The sequence below is a fragment of the Gadus macrocephalus genome, chromosome 9, assembly GCF_031168955.1.
Source record: "Gadus macrocephalus chromosome 9, ASM3116895v1".
Taxonomy (NCBI): domain Eukaryota; kingdom Metazoa; phylum Chordata; class Actinopteri; order Gadiformes; family Gadidae; genus Gadus; species Gadus macrocephalus.
In genome coordinates, this window is record NC_082390.1 from 5,539,719 (window position 1) to 5,559,718 (window position 20,000).

The 20,000-nt window shown below is 48.1% G+C and overlaps 2 protein-coding genes across 2 annotated transcripts in view; one reads left to right on the top strand and one right to left on the bottom strand.

Annotated features, from left to right (window-relative positions):
* The first annotated feature begins 1,417 nt into the window (after positions 1–1,417).
* On the top strand, positions 1,418–10,917 carry LOC132464173 (protein kinase C-binding protein NELL2-like). The gene is made up of 3 exons (XM_060060401.1): positions 1,418–1,610; positions 8,862–9,089; positions 10,076–10,917. The coding sequence occupies exons 1-3, from the start codon at positions 1,506–1,508 to the stop codon at positions 10,115–10,117; spliced, it is 375 nt and encodes a 124-aa protein (XP_059916384.1). The 5' UTR covers positions 1,418–1,505; the 3' UTR covers positions 10,118–10,917.
* A 4,747-nt stretch (positions 10,918–15,664) lies between these two features.
* The window catches only part of tmem117 (transmembrane protein 117), a 40,180-nt gene continuing 35,844 nt past the window's right edge, over positions 15,665–20,000 (bottom strand). Inside the window, 1 exon segment of the mRNA XM_060060402.1 lies at positions 15,665–18,165. Within this exon segment, the coding sequence (XP_059916385.1) occupies positions 17,483–18,165 (683 nt within the window). The 3' untranslated portion in view covers positions 15,665–17,482.

The following is a 20,000-nucleotide window of genomic DNA, read 5'->3' on the forward strand; positions in this document are numbered from 1 at the left end:
CTTGTCATGTTTCTGAGGTGTTGTCTGGAAACAACAACAGAGCCGCCCGCGCATATCTTCCCCCGTACGAATCCCGGGGTCACGGTCCAGCCAGGCCCGGTAATTCAGTGTTTGGTTGCAGCACGGTACGGCGAACACGCGGCCGCAGCTGAAACTTAATTACAGTAGATTAGTATCGGTGGCGAACGATCAAGCAGCATATTATTCAAGCAGCATGTTTTTTTTATCGAAAAAGGAGCGGAAAAAAAAAGAGGTCCCTCTTAATTAAATGAGTCATTTTAATTGATTTGAGAGATTGAAGAGCGGACGGTTTGAAATGAGCCGCTCCGAGCGGTCGCATCGAGCACCGAGGTAACATGTTATTGTTTTTTAATTGAGAATGGAGGGTTGGGGGTGGGGGTGGGGGTGGGGGACACGGCTGGATATTAGAGGGAGAGACGAGACGGTTGGAGCCAAGGTCAGGAGACAAACATGTGGGTGTCACGTGATTTGGAGTCTCAGCTGCACCGGATTGATTGAATCTAGCATTAGTATAATTGTTTTGTGTATATATATATATATATATTATATATATATATACATAGAGAGAGGGAGAAAGAGGGGAGGGAGGTAGGGTATGAGCCTGTGAGGTATGGAAAGAGTGTGAGAGAGAGAGAGAGAGAGAGAGAGAGAGAGAGAGAGAGGAGAGAGAGAGAGAGAGAGGGGGGGGGGGGGGGGGTAGGGAATGAGCATGTGAGGTAGTAGTGCTGGTCGATTTTTTCGTTTAATTGATTAATTTGCATTTTTACTTTTCTTATGGTTTGTGAAATGGCTGAACCACAAACTGCGATTTATGAAAGTTCTAGACTCTGCAGAATTGTTTTGCCTTAAATAACAAGAGAGAGGTAGTGAGGTAGGGTATCAGCATGTGAGGTATGGTCGATTGAGAGAGAGGTAGGGTTTTGGTGTGCGATGTATGCTGAGCGAGAGAAGCTTGGGAGGTATGGAAGGTCATGAGCTGGATTCACCTTACACAGCCTGCAGCATCGCCTAATAACATGTCTTCCAAAGGCACACTGTTGCACTCACTGTTTGTCGCTCTGCGTGTGTCTCTTGTGTTAAAGTGTGTGTAAGAGTGTATGTGTATCTGATTGTCTGTTCCTGAGTGTACCTTTAACCTACCTTTTCTCTTGCTGTCTGGTTGTGTGTGTGTGTGTGTGTGTGTGTGTGTGTGTGTGTTGTGTGTGTGTGTGTGTGTGTGTGTGTGTGTGTGTGTGTGTGTGTGTGTGTGTGTGTGTGTGTGTGGTACATGTATGTATGTCTGTACTTGTTGTGTGTGTGTGTATGTTTGTGTGTACGTACGTGCGTGCGTGCGTGTATGTGTGCGTGCATGTGTGCATGCGTGTTTGTGTGTGCACCTGTGTGTGCGTCTGTGTGCGTGCGCGTGCTCAGGCCGGGCCAGGTGATGTGCCGCAGGATGGTGTGCGACTGCGACAACCCCGGCGCCGACCTCTTCTGCTGTCCCGATGTGCGACCCGCGGCGCAGCAGTCAGTGCCTGCACCAGAACGGCGTGCTCACCTACGGCAGCGGGGACACCTGGGTGGACAGCTGTCAGCAGTGCCAGTGTCTGGTAAGAGGGCCTTCTATTAGCCATGGATCTCATTATTATTTCCTTCTCTGCGAACTTTTCGATCAATTCGACAAGAAAAATCGTTCGGGATCGTTTGTTCGTTCGTTCGTTTCGTTCAGTTGCGTGTCCGTTAGCGGCGAATCATGGAATGCACGGTTCTCAGGCTGAGTCAGTCAGACCCAGCTCCTCAAACAATCGTGCAAACGGTCATCGATAAACACACAACACTACAATCAAGTTATTTTCAGCTGAGGAGTTCATGTTCGGATTCGGGATGTTGTTGCCCAGGCCAGTCCCTCTTCACCACTCTCGCTAACTTAACACTGTGAACAGCGAGTCAGCGAGTGGGAGTCGAGTCGGGGAGAAAGAACGACATTGACGAACGAGAGAGAACTGAAAAGTGGAAACGGGTAGGTTAAAGAGTCGTTTCCTTCGAACTGATTCGGTCGCAAACGACCCATCACTAACTTCGATCTGCCGCCCCGCACCATTGGCTAGAACCACAACCTCCTGAGATTGAACCCGCCTAACCATTGGCTAGTATAACTACCACCTGACCTTGAACCGCTTCCCCATTGGCTAGAATCACCAACACCTGACCTTGACCCGCCAACAATTGGCTAGAATCACCACCACCACCAGACCTTGAACCGGCTCACCATTGGCTAGATTGACTTGGACCTTGAACCCTGACCTTGAGCCTCTGGTTCAAGCCTCTTGTTCAAGGTCAGGGTGGTGGTTATTCCATTCGGTTGTTTAATTTTATTTAAAAGTTTTAGATTAAAAGGAATTATTATATTCTGAGTCGTTATTGATCGGTGTTAAACTTTGTAATTACTGTGATGTATACAAACAGTAGAATATGAACAATATTTTTAATTAATATTATTTTAAGTGAGGCACTATTTAAATAGGTAGAGCACTGTAGAATTATTGGAAGATGCGATACTGGCTACGGGACAATTCTATGTTCCCTTGACATTCTGACAAAGCAGGAGCGTTGCATTGGGTCTTACTGCAGTGGTATGGTCCTACTAGGTGATATCTCATCGAATTGCCTGCTTATCTAGGAAGATGGGAGCGGATGGTGTATACATAGAAAAGCCTTTTTGAATTTTCTCTGTAATTGCCATCTCATTTGCTTCTTCTCTCTTCTTCTCTGCTTGATGAACGTAAATACATGCAATGTTGTCTAAATTTATCAGCGTATTTTGAAAAAAAATCCAGTTCGGTTATTGTGTTTGGTACTGTACTGCGTTAAAATTTGGTTAAAACATGATTAAATAGCAGTTATATCAGAAAGGAGCTTCTGATTGCTTTTGATTTGTCAGGAAGGAGAGTTTATTCAAGCCATTACAGTGGGATATGTACGTTTGCAAGTATAAGAACAATTTTGGTTAAACTCTCAATACGTAATCTGATTAATGTTACATTTACACTTGATTAATTTCCCCATCATTTGTCTTCCTTCAACGAGCTGAGGTCGGTTGTTCTCATTCTATTGACCAATCACGTCAAAGAGCCTGAACAAATCCTGAGCGTCTGCAGGCATGTCCAACCGTGGATGTGTTTAAAGAACCATTGAATTGGCTTGCATTACTTCGAAATGGCAGAGAGACAGCTTGACTAGAACATTCACTTCCATTGCGCTGCCAATATAACCAGGAAGCGAAGCCCAGGGCAAATTCTACATCGACAGGAAGCAGATGAGGCTTCTCCACATTTAACGAAGAATGAATCCCCTTCTGATATAGATGCAGCAAATTGTAAGACCAATAGTGTTTACCACCAAGGGTATTCATGCAGCATTCCCATTACAAAACCACTATCTTCAGAGACTCACATCAGCATTAACTGAAACAAGGTTCACGAAGATTACCGCCAAAACGGTCTGGCATTCAAACCATGCAGACAAGGATTACAATCACAGACATTAACTGTGTGGTTGTTTTGAGCAGTGTGCCGCTTCCGGCTTCTATATAATCAAACTCTTAGAAGCAGTGGCCCTGAAACCGGTACATTGTAGACCTGGTCAGTGTTTGTGGAGAGATGTGAGAGAGGCTTAGAGGGAATGAGCTGAGCTCCTGGCCTGGCCAGGGCTGTAGCATCGATTATTTTCATGTCTTTCTGTGATACAGTGCACACGATGTGGTATTGCCATTTAACTGAACTGTTGTGTTCTAACACGATTAGTGACATTGCTGAGGATCCAAGTGTTTGGCTTCCGAGGAAGGATCCGAAAACAGTGACCGTTTCAAATCTATTCGATGTTATTGGTTTTGAAAGACAGGAGCCGGGGACAAAAGAATGTGAGATCCGAGATAGCGATTGAATGAAGGACAGAGACAGCATTCTGTAGGAACGCAGAGCCTCCCAGAGAGGACAGCAACAGCAAAGCAAAGTGATGTCATTGCAAGGAAATGTTTCAGAAGAAAGGTTCTGTGTGTGTGTGTGTGTGTGTGTGTGTGTGTGTGTGTGTGTGTGTGTGTGTGTGTGTGTGTGTGTGTGTGTGTGTGTGTGTGTGTGTGTGTGTGTGTGTGTGTGTGTGTGTGTGTGTGTGTTAACGTGTTTGTGTATGCCTGTTCATGCTTGTGCGCGTGCATGCACATGCACATTCGCACATGAATATTTTTATCCTCTTGTTTTATGCCCGTGTTTTCAAAGTATTCCGGTGGCGCCCGCGAGCAGCAGCCCGTCGCTCCCTAACAAATACAATGATAGTGTTGTTGCTATTCCCCGGCATTAAACAGGCCCCCGCCATGTTTGTTTTTCCCTCCACTCTGAGGGTCTGACCTTTCCCCCATGCTCGCTCCTGCTGCTCTGACTACAGACATCCCCCCTCCTTGTTTCTTTAAACGGGTGTTAACTGCAGAAATCTGACAGCAGCACTGCAATATCCTGCCCGGGACGCTGCCCCCTCAGACACCCCTAGCAGGGGGCAATATGTTTATTAAATTGCAAATGTCACGCGCGTTACCTCTTGCTGCCTCGCCCCGCTCGGACCGCACCGACACACTCGTTGGTTTCTGAGGTGGGCGACCGGTCAGCTGACAAATACGCCTCGTCACGGCCACGGGTGATTCTTCAAAGCCACATTACACTTTGATTTAGTTTTTTTGTTACGCTAGAAAGGCCTACGTCGCTTTGTCTTTCCCTCTTTCCCCCCTCTCTATCTCTCTCTCTCTCTCTTTCCCTCTCTCTCTCTCTCTCTCTCTCTCTCTCTCTCTCTCTCTCTCTCAATCTCTCTCTCTCTCTCTCTCTCTCTCTCTCTCTCTCTCTCTCTCTCTCTCTCTCTCTCTCTCTCTCTCTCTCTCCCTCCTTCCCCCCTTCTTTCCCCATGCAGACAAACTGTAATGGTGCTGTGGACAGGCGTGTCACAGCTCTCCAGCTCTCCATTAGTGAATATATACTATATATTGCAGCAATAGTGAACGGTGGTTTCATGGCTGAAGTAGTCCGAATAAGGCCAGAATCAGACCCCAGCAGCTGGTTCTGCCCATGACTTGATTGTATTGCTGAAGGCAGGGCAATATGGACCCTTAAGAATCGACTCGCTGTACCCTGGCACCCTAATCTCAGTTTAGGGGATGTCTACAGGATACTAAATGGGGTACTGAGTAAATATTGAACTCGCGAGCCAGTGGAATCAATGGTGTGGCTCAATTTCAACTTTCTGGTGAGCATGATTGTTGACAAGATGTTTTCCAAAATGTCAGAATGACAGATTATACTGTCTATGAATAATTAAATGATGAGAGTACATTAATAAATACAGATTCATATTAGTAATTATTGATAAGTAAATAGTGAACCATTAGTGAAATTGAATTAGAGTAAATATTGACAGGAAACCCATTAGTCCAAAATAGCTCTGAGTCCCTGAGGCTGTCGTTCTCTATGACTGAGGCTGTGGTTCTCTCCCTTTTTGAGGCTGTGGTTCTCTATCCCTTTTTCAGGCTCTAGAGCTCTCCCTTCTTGAGGCAGGGGTTCTATGACAAAGGCTGTAGTTCTCTCTCTCTCTCTCTCTCTCTCTCTCTCTCTCTCTCTCTCTCTCTCTCTCTCTCTCTCTCTCTCTCTCTCTCCCTCTCCCTCTCTCTCTCTCTCTCCCCCCTCTCTTTTTTTCTCTCTCTCTCTCTCTCTCTCTCTCTCTCTCTCTCTCTCTCTCTCTCTCTCTCTCTCTCCCTCTCTCTCTCTCTCTCTCTCCCCCCTCTCTTTTTTTCTCTCTCTCTCTCTCTCTCTCTCTCTCTCTCTCTCTCTCTCTCTCTCTCCCCCCTCTCTTTTTTTTCTCTCTCTCTCTCTCTCTCTCTCTCTCTCTCTCTCTCTCTCTCTCTGTCCCTGACTGAGGCTGCGCTTCTCTAACTGAGGCTGTGATCCTCTCCCACTGAAGCCATGGTTCTCGGTGGCTGGGTTCAGGCTGTTGTTGGCATGGATACATGTCAACAACAGCAGGAGCCCAAGGACGCGGTCAAGGCTGTCGCAGCGGTGTAGCACTCAGAGAGGTTGTGACATGCATGCACAAACGCACATGCACACACGCACACAGACACACACACACAAACACACATGCACCAGTGCGCACACGCAAACACGCACACACACACAAAAACGCACGCGCACAGCCGCACACACAAGCAGACATCCACACACACACACACACACACACACACACATACACACACACACGCTCACACACAGTGAGCGAAGAGCAGCACTCCAGCATGCAGGGGAGAAGAATGGTTTTGTGCGGTGGAGGTGCACTGCCAGTGTGACAGGAGTGGGAAATGAACCTTGAATGCTTTCACACTCGGCAGAACCGATGTCGGTTCACGGCTCCGGTGCTGGTTCTAGAATGTTTGGATGGAAAGCCCTCTGCAGGCCCAACCTTCACAATGACTCGGGGATTCTGAATCGGATCTTCTGTGTGCTTTCAAACAGCCCCTGTTTTTCTTAGTATCTTATAGTGGGGCACAAACCTTGAAAGAGGTCTGTGCCAAACAATCCCTTTAAAGATACTTTCTTAAACTGTATTGGTATTCCTTGTAACTGAACTATCCCCGCCATACGGAGGGGGGGGGGGGGTTTAAATGTTTACCCACTAGGATGTAACAGTGAGTAACAGCACTGTGTGTGTGTGTCTGTATTTCACTGCCCTCCTAATTTACTACGACTCTTCTGAAATGCTGACCTAGACGATTTTCTGTGATATTAAATACCCCCAGTGGGATGCTTGCTCTGTGTGTGTTTATGTGTGTGGGTGTGTGTGTAGGTGTGTTTAGGTGGGTGTAGGATTATGAATGTTTTTTGTGTCGTATTTCAAGGCACACATACTCATGAATTCATGAATGTGTGTGGCTTCCAGATTGCCAATGCCAGATGTGTGTGTGTGTGTGTGTGTGTGTGTGTGTGTGTGTGTGTGCGTGTGCGTGTGCGTGTGCGTGCGTGCGTGCGTGCGTGCGTGCGTGCGTGCGTGCGAGACAGTCAATATGTATTTGACTGCATATGTTGACATTCATCTTGTTACATAAGCTTTGCATTAGACGGCAGATTTCAGTCGAGTATTCCTTGCCTGACGTTTCGTCTAAGCGGACGAGTTGCGATCGTATGTTCACATAGCTGTCGGCCGGCGTGATGTCTCTCGCTACGGGGAGAGAGGGTGTGAGCTCCGTCACACCAGCTGTGAAAAGAAGGGTAGCAGAGTTGAAGTGGCTGCTTCACACCAGGCGAAGACTGCCAGACAAACAATCACCCGTAGAAGTGCAGTAAACACTTCATCAATTGCAAGTAAACAGCGTCCGTGACACTCTTTTAACCCTGCCACTGTTTGCCCCCTTTGGCTAAAAGCGCCATATAAAGGCAGTCCATTTAGTACACCTTTGAATGTCCTGTCTTTCTGATGGCAGTAATGGACGGAAGAATGTTAACTTGTTCGATATAGTACAGACTTGGTGTGTCACGTGCCATGGAACTGAAAGCGTGTGGCATTCGGCAAAGCACACTATATTCAAGCACGTACCCCGAGGCTGTAGGCGTCAAGGTTCGTGTCAGTTTCAACCTTGTTTTGTTAACAGAGGCGGTGAATTAATGAGCTAATTGTAGATATTAAGATAATTACGACGACGAAGCAAACCCGTCAGCGGGGTTGAGCAGAAAGGCTGTCAATCAGTCCCCTTGACCACCCTCATATTTTCGTTACGTAACATTTAATGAATACACTTCACCAAACAAGGTGGCTGAACAGCAAGAGGTCACGTCAACGCGAACACAGAACGGTACAGCCTGTGTGCATTGTGAAATAAAAACAGGGGGAACCTCACGGTAGAGAGTTTTAGATGTTGAATATCTGATGGGCGGGAACAGTTCACTGAAGCCAGAAATGCTTCGCTGCCGCCATAACTGTTACATTTCTTGTCCAAATCGTACAGTCGACAATGAAGGAAGAAGGAGGGAAGTTGCCTACATTACCAGAGGAATTTTAATGTCTCCATCGCTTGTTTCTTTCCTTCTCCCTGAAGGTATGATGAGGCAGTCCGACCAGGAAAATTACCCGCTGTCAGGAGAAAATATGTATATGAATGCCCGTGAATAATATCTCCAAGAGGGAAGAAAGATTACATATGCAAAGACTTTCTTTGGCTGTGCCAGTTTCGAAAGTCTCCCTTCACAAATGTTCCAACTTTTGTTCTGCTATCCACCATCTTTCCATCCGTCCATCTACTGTGTATGTTTGTCTGTCTGTATAGTCATGTATCCTTTTGCTTACCTGATGTTTTCTCCCCCTTTCTCTCTCCACCCCCCCCCCCCTTTCTCTCTCACTCTTTCTTCCCCTCTCTCACTCTGTGCCTGTATCTCTCTATCTCTCTCTTCCTATTTTTCTCTCTCTCCCACCCTCTTGCTCTCTCCTCTTTGCCCCCTACCTTTCCCTCCCTTTCCCCCTCCAACCCTCCCGCATCTCTCTCCCCCACTGCCTCCTTCCCACTCTTTCTCTCTCCTTCAAACTCCCACTCTCCCTTTGCCTCCCCTCTCCCCTCCCACCCTCCCTTTTTCTCTCCCCTCCCTCTCCCCCCCCTCGTGCTGTCCCATCCCTCCTCCCTTCCTTTCTCTCCTCCCTCCCTCCCTCCCTCCCTCCCTCCTCCCTTCCTTCTCTCCCTTTCTCTCTCCCCTCCCTCCCCCGCTCTCGCTCTTCCCATCCTCCCATCCCTTCCCTCCCCCCCTTGCTGTCCCCTCCCTCCCCTCCCCCCCTCCCCCCTGCAGCAGGGGCAGGTGGACTGCTGGCCTCTGTCCTGCCCTCCCGTGGACTGTGAGTTCACGGCGGTGGCCGAGGGCGAGTGCTGCGCCCGCTGCGTCACGGTGCCCTGCCAGGCCGACTCGGTCCGCAACGACATCACCAAGACCTGCACGGACGAGCACAGCAGCGTGCCGCGCTTCAGCGGCTCGTCCTGGGTCAAGCACGGCACCGAGTGCACCCTCTGTCAGTGCAAGGTGAGAGCCCACACCTCAGCTCCGCACGCACACCGCCACACACACACACCGCCACACACACACCACATGGACACCTCACCCCCGCCAGCCCTCCCTCCCTCCCTCCCTCCCCCTCCCCCCCCAAGACTAAACACACCCCACCACCAACACGACTCACCCTCGCCCTCCCTCCCTCCCCTCCCTCGCACCACACACACACCTCGCCCCCAGTGACCCCCACTGACCAGGGTCAGAAATTAACTTGGGCTTGAAAAATGTGGAATTACCCTTGAAGTTTGGCTGACCGGCTGGCCATTAAATGTTGAAATAAAAAGGTACGTGTGTTTTGTGTTGCCCTGCGGCTCCAGTTTCAACATCGTAACAATACAGTATTTCTCAGTGTTTTAAACTCTGGCTCTGGAAGTTGTCCAAAATGCCCCCTAAACGTATTAGAAGGAGGTTAAAAAAGCCCTTATGAAGAAAGGTAAATTTCCTTCCCTGCCACTGACCCTGCTAGTTTAGCGGACCTATCTGCAGGCACAACTTGGCTGGCAGGGGTCCAGAGGGGGGGGGGAGTGGAAATGGAAACTGTGATTTTGTACTTTGAGAGTCATTGGAGCAGTTAAGAAACCGAGGTAAAGAAAAAAAACTAAATTTTGACCTTTCACATTTGTATTCCTGGTAGGGTATGGCTGCTTTGGCTCTGATGTTGTACAAAATGGCACCGGGAGAGGGAAAGGAAGGAAGGGAGGGGGAGGTGGGGCAATTGCAAATGTCACGTTAAAATGTTGAGGCAAGGAGCGCCGCAAGAGTTGTGCCTCAGGTTAATGTCTCTGTGAATATTCACTCTCAACTTCTCCCTATCCCTGTCCCTCTTTCTCTCCCTGTCCATCTCCCTCTCCCTCTCCCTCTCCCTCTCCTCTCACTCTCCCCCCACATCTCTCTCTCTCCCCCTCTCTCTCCCTCCCTCTCTCCCCATCTCTCCGGCCTCTCCATGCCCTCTGCAGAACGGACATATCTGTTGCTCAGTGGATCCCATGTGCCTCTAGTGGCGGAGCAGCGGTAGGACGGCCGAGCGTAAAACCAGAAGAAGGGAACAACAGCTTCGACGTGTCTCCTCATGTGTTTTTATTTTGTATATCGGCAGATCATTTCGAAACATTTGTTTTAGCCTGCCTGCTTTAGCTTTGTCACATTGTTTCACGCTTGCCAAAATCCGAAATCGACGCGAGAATTTTTGACTTTTAAATGCTTTTCATGTGGACTTTTGAAACTGTTTTATGTTCTCTTTTTACTTTTTCTCTATCCGTTAGCACATGTCTTTCCGTCACCTTATGGCGAGACTCGCGTGCCACCTGGTACCGCTAATAGGGTCAAACAAAACGCTCCTTGATTTGTTTACAGATTCTCCTTGAGCCTGGGTGTGCAACCTTGAATCCTCTTTATACCAAATGTCAACACGTTCTCATGCTGAACAGATGACGGACTACATTTCCCACGAGCCCACTCTTTGTTTGGCCTCACTGACCAGTGTCTACGTACCACCTCTCTCTCTCTCCCCTCCACTCTGCATCATCTGCAACGTGACGCTGTAAGATATTACTATTACTGGCATGACTGTGCTCTGTGTCTTGTCATGATTTTTGCTGATTTTGAAACATAAAAAAATTCTCAATAATAACGATAATAAATTAGACCGTTCAGAGTAAGTTTCCGTTGCCACCCGTACAACAATATTGTCTATATTCTATGTGGTGCTCTGTAGCTTTCTGTTCCTTTTTTCTAATTTATTTCCAAAAGCTTGTAATTGTGTAATTGTGAAAATAAAGTATTTCCATTTACATTAAAAGAGAGCCTTCATCGGTTGTGTTCCCACCGCTCGAGATAAGTGTTGAACCACTCGAGATAAGTGTTCAACTTTTTGCACTCTCCAAAAATCGCTGCATCATGTTGCCCCCATTCCTTCTTTAATATCACACATCTCGCATTCCTATTGCAACTTAATCGTAATGTGCACACTCTTGGACATCTAATGAGTTTGTATATAGGGACCCCAGGGAAATTAATACCAAAACTATAGTGATTATGGCGAGTGATCTGTTGAGAATTAATGAGTAGAATGGGAGGATGAGTCCTCGCTGGGAGACGATCCATTCGGCATGTAAAAGATACGCGCAGCGAGTCGTTGGCCTTGAGTGCACTGAGGAACGGGTTGGATTGATTGACACCGCCGTGTATTGACTCAACAAGCCACAGATGAAACTGGAGTTATAATCATTGGGTGGATCGGGTTTTGAAGTGTTCACATTTAAACTATTTGGGGATAATTGACTGTTATTGACATCAAGGCATCTAGACAAAAGCTGTGATCTATATTGAGTAATTAACGCATTCTAATCAAAATGAGATTCGTGTTTTTCCACGGATTGACTTTCTTATCAAATGTGGCCATTTAAGCTGAAATAAGGCAGTGTCTACTTCCGTGTTCCGTGCACATTTTTTACCAAGTGTTGTTGCTTTATACATGTTTGGCTCAAAATTCATATGATTGGTTATGTTGTTTTTTAAGTTTTAGATAGGACAATGCACAATATGAAATAAAACATATAAGAGGGTAGTAAATTATACCACTTTAGTGCCTTGAAACTGTAGCATAGACAAGCAGTGCAGATACGATGTATACAACGATCCTTCTTCTATTGCGTATACCGGGGGAAAGCTGGGATAACAGCAGAACGGTATTTCCCTGAGGTGTACCTCATGTCCCCCCAGAAACTCCCATTAACAAACACACAGAGTCATTTAAACCCAATCATATTCCGGCTCAATCTGCCTCCCCCACAAACTCTGGAAGTTTCCGATGCGTGCATCGCTGGGCATGATGAACCAAAAAAGTGAGAGAGAGAGAGAGCAAGATAGAGAGAGAGATGGATAGGTGATGGGTTAGGGTTAGGGTTTAGTTGGGATGGGGTAAAGGAAGGAGAGGAGCTGGGGTGACATGAGGCGAAGGGATGAGGAGATGGAGGAGAGAGAGAGAGAGAGAGAGAGAGAGCTACGAGCGAGCAAGCAGAGCCGGGTGGGCATGGCACCGTGGACCCAAGCTGCTCCGGGCTGCTTCGGCGGCCTGGCAAGGGCACCATCTGTCCCGGCCCAGGTCCAGTGGCTCCTAGGAGCCGGTGGCAAGAGGCCAGTGGGCACCTGTGTACTGGGGGCCCAGGGGGGGTCGAGGTGGCTCGTCAGACTCCAGCTGGTTCCTAAATGTCCAATTTTCCGTGGCAGCGCCGAAACCTGCAGCAACAGATGTCTGGAGCAGCGGGGGGGCGGGGCGGCGCTACTTTGCTGCCTGTCCTATATTCAATATTAATGACGTTGTGTGTGGGGTTTTAGTATTTTTTTACTCGAAAGAGGCCCGTCTGCGGTTGTTTTTTAAACCAAGGGCCCTGTAGAAGCATAGGTCAACGTCATCACACACACACACACACACACAAACACACACAGGATGACCGACTGGCATTTGCACTGGTACGCATGGTGGTTGAAGGGCTATAATTATGACTTTTCTCTAACCTTCCAATGTTCTGCTGACGACACCAGGGCCCAGGGAAATTCTCTGCGGTATTAAAATATGCATGTATCAAGTATGAAAAAGTGTGAAATATGGAGAAAAACTCATAGCGAGCAGAAGCTCAGAACCTTTAAATATTCATGAGGAATTTTGTTAATATGCTGGTCTAGAAGTATCTTGACTCGATTTGGGAAATCCTCCACTATATGCAGCACTGTTTCATAATGTAAACGTCAGTATCCTCGTACCTATCTCTAAATCACAGCTCTCCTCTATCTCTAAAACTCTATAGGTGAGCATATGAAAACCAGAAATGAGATCCTGGAAAATTGCTCAGAAAAACATTCCCATTGAGATCGTGTCCACATCAATGCACAGATCGTGTAACTCTTGGATGTACTTTTTTTTATTTTAATACAAAAACCAGAACATTGCTGCTCAATGCAGCAACATTCAGCATTTAAACGCCTGTGCTTGATTGGTTGATCTGAGTAAAGAACGTGATCCGACCCATGAGCGCTGAACACATTTGGTCTGTTCCCTGCTCCGGAGGGGGAGCGAGGCTGTTTGTGGGGGGCGGCTCTGAGGCTCGAGTGCTCCTCGCTCCATCTGAGTGCAGTGCCAGGAATTGGAAGATGAAATTCCATTTTTCCTGTGGTGCTGCCACGGCGACAGACATCATTGCTGGCCTTTGGTTTTGGCCTCGGGAGGGAGGGAGAGAGAGAGGGATAGAGTGAGAGCAAGAGAGGGATGGGGAGAGAGGGATAGGGTTAGAGAGAGAGAGAGAGAGAGAGAGAGAGAGAGAGAGAGAGAGAGAGAGAGAGAGAGCAAGAGGGATGGAGTGAGAGAGAGCGAGAGAGAGAGGGATAGGGAGAGAGAGAGGGAAAGAGAGAGGGAGAGAGAAACAGAGAGAAAGAGAGGGATAGAGAGAGAGAGAGAGCAAGAGAGGGATAGAGTGAGCAAGATATGTTGGCTGAACTTCACACGGCTGAATGAGAAGAAGCTGGGGTCTTTGTCTTGTTTCCACAGAGCCCCCCCCCCCCCCCCCCCAGGAGATGGACCTGATGTATTCTTCTCATGGGGGAGGGAGCGCTTGGACGTTCATGTCCCCTATTGTTGGATCTAATGTCCTATTGGATGGTCTCCTCTTCGATTGGATTTTCATGTCTCCTATTGGTTAATCTTGTCTCCTATTGGTTGATCTCGTCTCCTATAGGACGGCCTCCTCTCCTATTGGACGTCCTTGTCTCCTATTGCTTAATCTAGTCTCCTATTGGTTGATCTTGTCTCCTATTGGAAGACCTCCTTTCCTATTGGAAGACCTCCTATGCTATTGGACGTTCTTGTCTCCTATGGTTGATATAGTCTCCTATTGGTTGATCTAGTCTCCTTTTGGTTGATCTTGTCTCCTATTGAATGGTCTCAGTACCTAATAGCTGGTGTAGTCTCCTATTCGTATTGGAGGATGTAGTCTCCTACCTGTGTAGTCTTTTGTTTGAAGTGGCCGATGAAAATAGCTCCCGTGAGAGAATGTCCTTCGACGGGAGACGGCATTTTGTTCCCCTCCCATGTAGTCTGTGATCCCCCCCCCAACCCTTTGTGAAGAAGTTGAACCAACCCCCAGGGAGGCCACGCGACATGGGCACACAGGGCCCCAGCCATTCCAAACAATATCCAAGCTCAGTCTTTGATGCGCTCTCTCAATTACAGCTTGGTTCCCCGGCGACTAGAATCAATATCTCATCTCTCCGCCCAATGGCAGCCCTCGGACGGGGACCAGAGGTCCAGCCAGGAGATGCGCCGCGAAGGAGTTCTGAGCTGGGCTTGTGGTTCTTCATTGTTGGATGTTTCAGGTGTTACATACACTCAGGTGGTTGGTGTGTTTATACACCCTTGTCTGTATTGATTCACCACCAAGGTTGAACGTTTGGGGTAGGGTGTCTGAGGCTGGGTCCGAGGTCATCCCCCGGGACAATGAACCGGCTGTTATCTACCTATTCACATGTTATCGTGTGTGTGTGTGTGTGTGTGTGTGTCTGTGTGTGTGTGACTGTGTGTGTGCATGCTTGAATGCATGTGTGTACGTGTGTGGGTGGGCATGGATTCTGAGTCTGCTAATGATCAATATTGTGTGTGTGTGTGTGTGTGTCTGTGTGTGTGTGCGTGGGTAAGTGTGTGTGTTTCGGCAGTAGCAGTCAATTTTAAAAGTGTATCAAACTAATACTGGGCTCACTGCTTACAGAGAGGCAAAGAGTTCGGTACACACTACAAGTTTTAAAAGACACATCACCCCAAGTAGCGATCAACTCTTGCTGTCATCCTGACAGTAAGTCCATGGGTCTTCGACTTGTGTTTCTGCCACTTGATTTAATTGAACAGATCTAGGCCTCGCACATTTTATTCTCCTGCAATTTTAAAGATAAGACAAGATAAGACTTTATTAATCTCAGATGGTAAATGAGGGTGTCGTACGGACAATAGCAGTCAAACATCTGAATTGAATCAAAAGAATAAGAAAATGCAAAAAGTATACAGGACAACATTAACATACACAATACGAGTCGTGGAAGTAGATAGTAAAATTTAATAATGTAAGATAATATTTGTTGTAGCTGACATAAAATAACCGGACACAGGTGCCCTAGCGATGGGTGTTCTCAGCGTCCTCTGGGTGCAGGGAACACATGCGCGTGTCCTTGCGTAGATAGTATCGTTACCCTCTGTATCATCCATATTAATTAGGTTGGCAGCTGCACAAAGCCGTGCAGTTGCCTGGCAACTGTATTCTTAGCATATAGAAAAAATGAAACGTTAACTCGAACTTTCCGAACTACGCTTCGGGTCAAGAGTTGAGGATATGTGCATTTAAAAAAAACACCTTCACGGTACTCGATGTCACATCGATATAACCTGTTTTCGTTCTATTTATGTGGTGTTATTTGTAGCCGAGGACTTGGCTTCCTCACTTGGATGTGCGGTCGTGTTTGCAGTGAGTGATGATAGTAACTGAAATGATAAAGATCACCAGAGCGAGGGGGAAACCTTTTTTAATTAACAATACAATAAAGCAAAAAACATCACAATATCCTTAATATCCTCCTCCTAATCACCGAGTCGCTTATTCGTTTGGGTTGGCCTGTTCCATATCCGCTGTAATCTCACAAAGCAATCACCGAAATGAACCAGTAAAGCAGCACACGCTAGCGTGGTAATGACTTTTGTGACCTGCGAGGTGTAATGGGATGATTACAGAAGGAAAGACCGCTGCCATGGCGCTTAACAAGCTGACCTCTTCACGAAAACACTCACACTCACACACAAACACGTGTGACGGTTGAGTCCAGAACACCAAGCAAAACTATGGTTACATCGACACACACACACAGATATTCACACACACACACACTGATATGCAGACACACATAAACACAAAAAGGCCCACATTACCGATGAACCAAAAAAGTGAAATACATTAAATTCAAAGACGACACAATTTTGGTTTTTCGCAAAATACTAAATCTATATTTGACCTCTTTAAACGGCGACTCTGGCATATTACTGATGCTAACAGGTAGCATAGCGATAGCCAGGGTACAAAGCTAACGTGACATTTCTTTGACATAAAATAAATCTGGTTCCATGCAGCAGGATTGTTTTTTTTTACATTTAAATGTTCAGCAATGAAAGACACCACATTTGAACCGCAGAGCAAACAAACAAATAAATCGGATCAAATGTTTAAATGCGGTTGGTTTACAACCAAAACTGAAGTTTCTGCTTTTGGGTGATTGGAAAATCCTGAGCCTTCGAGCCTTCTTTCCAACGATGGCAGCCAACGCGGTGCCGAGAAACACAACGTCATTGCGCCACACAAGCAATCATGACACAGTTTGTTTGTTAATTACAGACGGCTGGTTATTATCGCTCCGACTGACAATATAAATACAGGCACCACTCAGTTTACACAGGTGGTCCTCGCCATGTCGTTAGAACCAGAGGGGAACAGAGAAGAGGAGAGAGCAAGACATCAGTTGATGTCAATATCGTAAATTAAATAATAACGTTCCGATGAGGTAACCGTTGTCCATGTAAAATAAGAAAAATAAACCCAAACACACACACACACACACACACACACACACACACACACACACACACACACACACACACACACACACACACACACACACACACACACACACACACACACACACACACACACACCGTTATTCTGGCTATGACAATATAAGATGGTCAGGTTATGTTGTTTTTGTTGTTGTGTATGTTTTTTTGTCTTTCTTCATGAAATATCAAGGCACTGGTGTTGTAATAATGGTCTGGTACGCTCAGACCACCACTATGGAAATGCTTCTCTGGCATAGGCACAAAATAGTTATATTTTAACAAATCGCATTTATGAAATCCTAAAATGGAGCAAGCACCATGTCAATCAAGGTTTTCTATCTGAGTTTTCTGTTGTCGATGCTTTTACCTATTGAAAATATGTATGTTATCGCAATTATTGTTTGTAAGAAGTTTTAAAAAGACTTGTTTTTATTAAAAAAGTAGAAAATCCACTAAGCGATTGGTTGTCAGTGGGGATCGTTACACATGAAGACTTTCTTCGTTATTCGGGGGGGGGAGTGGAAGCGTGTCCTCATTGGCTCTGCCCACGTTTATTTAGACCTTTATGGGTGCAGGTCGGCTCCATCGCCGTCGTCACACTTACCCCCGGCCCCGCGTTCATCCCGGTTCTACCCTAGGATCCAAAAAGCCCCCGCAAGAACCCCATTGCCCTTACCTCGCTATCGAAATCAAAGTCTTCCGACCCGGCTCTTCTCTCGAGAACTCACGCCGACGGGGCTTCCAGGGCGTCCAGGGACCCCCCCGGTTCGCCCCCCACGGGGCTGTCGACCACCACGCTCGGGTGATCCACCGACGTCTGGGTGGTCTCCACGGAGACCAGCGAGGCCGAGTTGGTGGAGGGACTGGCGCCGCCGAAGTGGCACCCGTCCACCGACAGCAGCATGGGCGTGCCGGCCTTCCTCAGCCCGTCGCCCGCGGTCACGGGCACCTCCTCCGGCGTCACGCCCATCTCCTTGCTGTACTCGGACGGGGACTTCCTCTTGATCCGCTCGTAGTTCTGGTCCTGGCTCTGCGGGATGGTCTCGCTGTCCTGGAAGCGGCCCAGCAGCCACACGAAGAAGCCGAAGAGGGCGAAGGCGGCCAGGCTGGGCACGAAGGCCAGGCACTTGACGTCCAGGCTGGCGCCGGTGTAGCGGCTGTGGAGGAACATGTCGCGCGTCACGTACGTCTGGTTGGTGGCCGGGTCGGTGTTGCCCGAGCGCCAGGCGTAGGTGAGCGTGCTGCGGTTGAAGCTGGCCAGCGTCTCGGGCTCCTCCACCGTGTAGATCTTCTCCCCGGGGCCCACGTACTGGCCGTACTCGTAGGGCTTGTAGAAGATCTGGTTCTTCCACATGTTCAGGTCCAGGATGAGCACCAGGAAGATGATGCCGTAGTTGAACCACTTGCCTGCGATGGGGAGGGAGGGAGGGAGGGTGCTTCGTTGGTCTTTACGGGCAGAATCATGCTCATGTTGTATCACATGATCATCTACCATTCTGTCATCTAGCAGCAGATGCTTTTATCCATAGCGCCTTTTATTTTTTTACTGTCGTTAATGAGCAGGTAAAGAATGAAAGCATCTCGCTCGAGGTTGCCTACAGGCAGACTGCAGGCGTTGGGGTTCTAACCCAGGCTAGGGAATCCGACACCCTAACCACTTCCATGAGTTTCCTATTTATGGCCCATTTGCTGTCCTTAAACCTGCCTCAGGGCCGACAAATATCCTACTGAGCTGGTCCGAGGCCTGTAATGGGAGCGGGTTGAGGATTATAACGGACAAAAGGGGTGAGTGTACACATAACCACCCCATGTGGCGGCGGACCGAGGGACGTGGCGACGGATTCAGTGATCACACGCAGCGTGCTCTCTGTCGCCTCATCTGAGCGCTATATTAAAAGCAGTGGGAGTGTTTGCAGGTGAGAGATCCTCCGGGGGCCTCCCCCGTGGCGATCAGCGAGGCACGGGCCATCTGCTGGCGTCAACCGGCCCACTCTCTCTCTCTCTCTCTCGCGCCCTCTTCCTTTCTCTCTCTCTCCCTCTCTCTCTACCTTACTCTCTCTCTCTCTCTCTCTCTCCCTCTCTCTCTACCTTACTCTCTCTCTCTCTCTCTCTCTCTCTCTACCTTACTCTCTCTCTCCCTCTCTCTCTCTCTACCTTTCTTTTTCTCTATCTCTCTCGCCCTTCCCCTCTGTCTCTTTCTTTTCCCCCCTTTCTCTCTCTAGCTCTCTACCTTTCTCTCTTTCTCTCCCTCCCCCTCCATCTCTACCTCTTTCTCTCCCTCCCCCTCCATCTCTACCTCTTTCTTGCTCCTCCATCCCTCTCTCCCTCTCCCCCCACCCCCCCCCCCCCCCCCCTCTCTCTCTCTATCTCCCCCCCCCCCCCCCTCCCCCTCTTGCTAAAAGGCTTTTAGTTCGACCGATCACTTGGTGCCGGAGCCGTGGCCATGATGATTAATTGTACGAGGCGACGTCATGTGGTTAACCCCCACGCTCGCATCGGTCAGCCACCTGACCAGGGAACAGCATACCCTCAGAGCCGTAGGCACGACCGCCAGGCAGAGCGTGAGCGGGACGAACACTCAGATCCATTTAAAAAAAACAAAACGCCCACTGACTGGCTGGCTGAACTCAGGTGTACATCAGGGCTACAGGGGTCAAGGAGAGAGTGTGTGGGAGCGGAGGAGGACGATGAGTGCTTGCATAACACCTGAACGCAACAGCGTCACACAACAGAGCGGTCTTGGTTCGCGGCCGTTAAGGTGGAACCCTTCGTTAAAACGAGATCAATCCAAAACAACGCACGGAATGCGGGGACATCCATCAAGTTGCATGCTGTTGTGATTTTATAATTACAAAACAAAACTTAGAACAAACCCTTCTACCCAGCCCAGGTTTTCTGGTCAATGCTTTCGTGATAAAGGGGAGCCTTTGAAATTCCTGGCGATGCAGTTCCACTCGTGTGAACTAATCCTTTGTATGTAGCAGCAGCCATCCTCAGCAGCCAGTGTGCATAGCATCCTCTACCCTCTCCCCTACCTGTGATGTGGATCTCTCCCCTACCTGTGATGTGGATCTCTCCCCTACCTGTGATGTGGATCTCTCCCCTACCTGTGATGTGGATCTCTCCCCTACCTGTGATGTGGATCTCTCCCCTACCTGTGATGTGGATGTGGATCTCTCCCCTACCTGTGATGTGGATCTCTCCCCTACCTGTGATGTGGATCTCTCCCCTACCTGTGATGT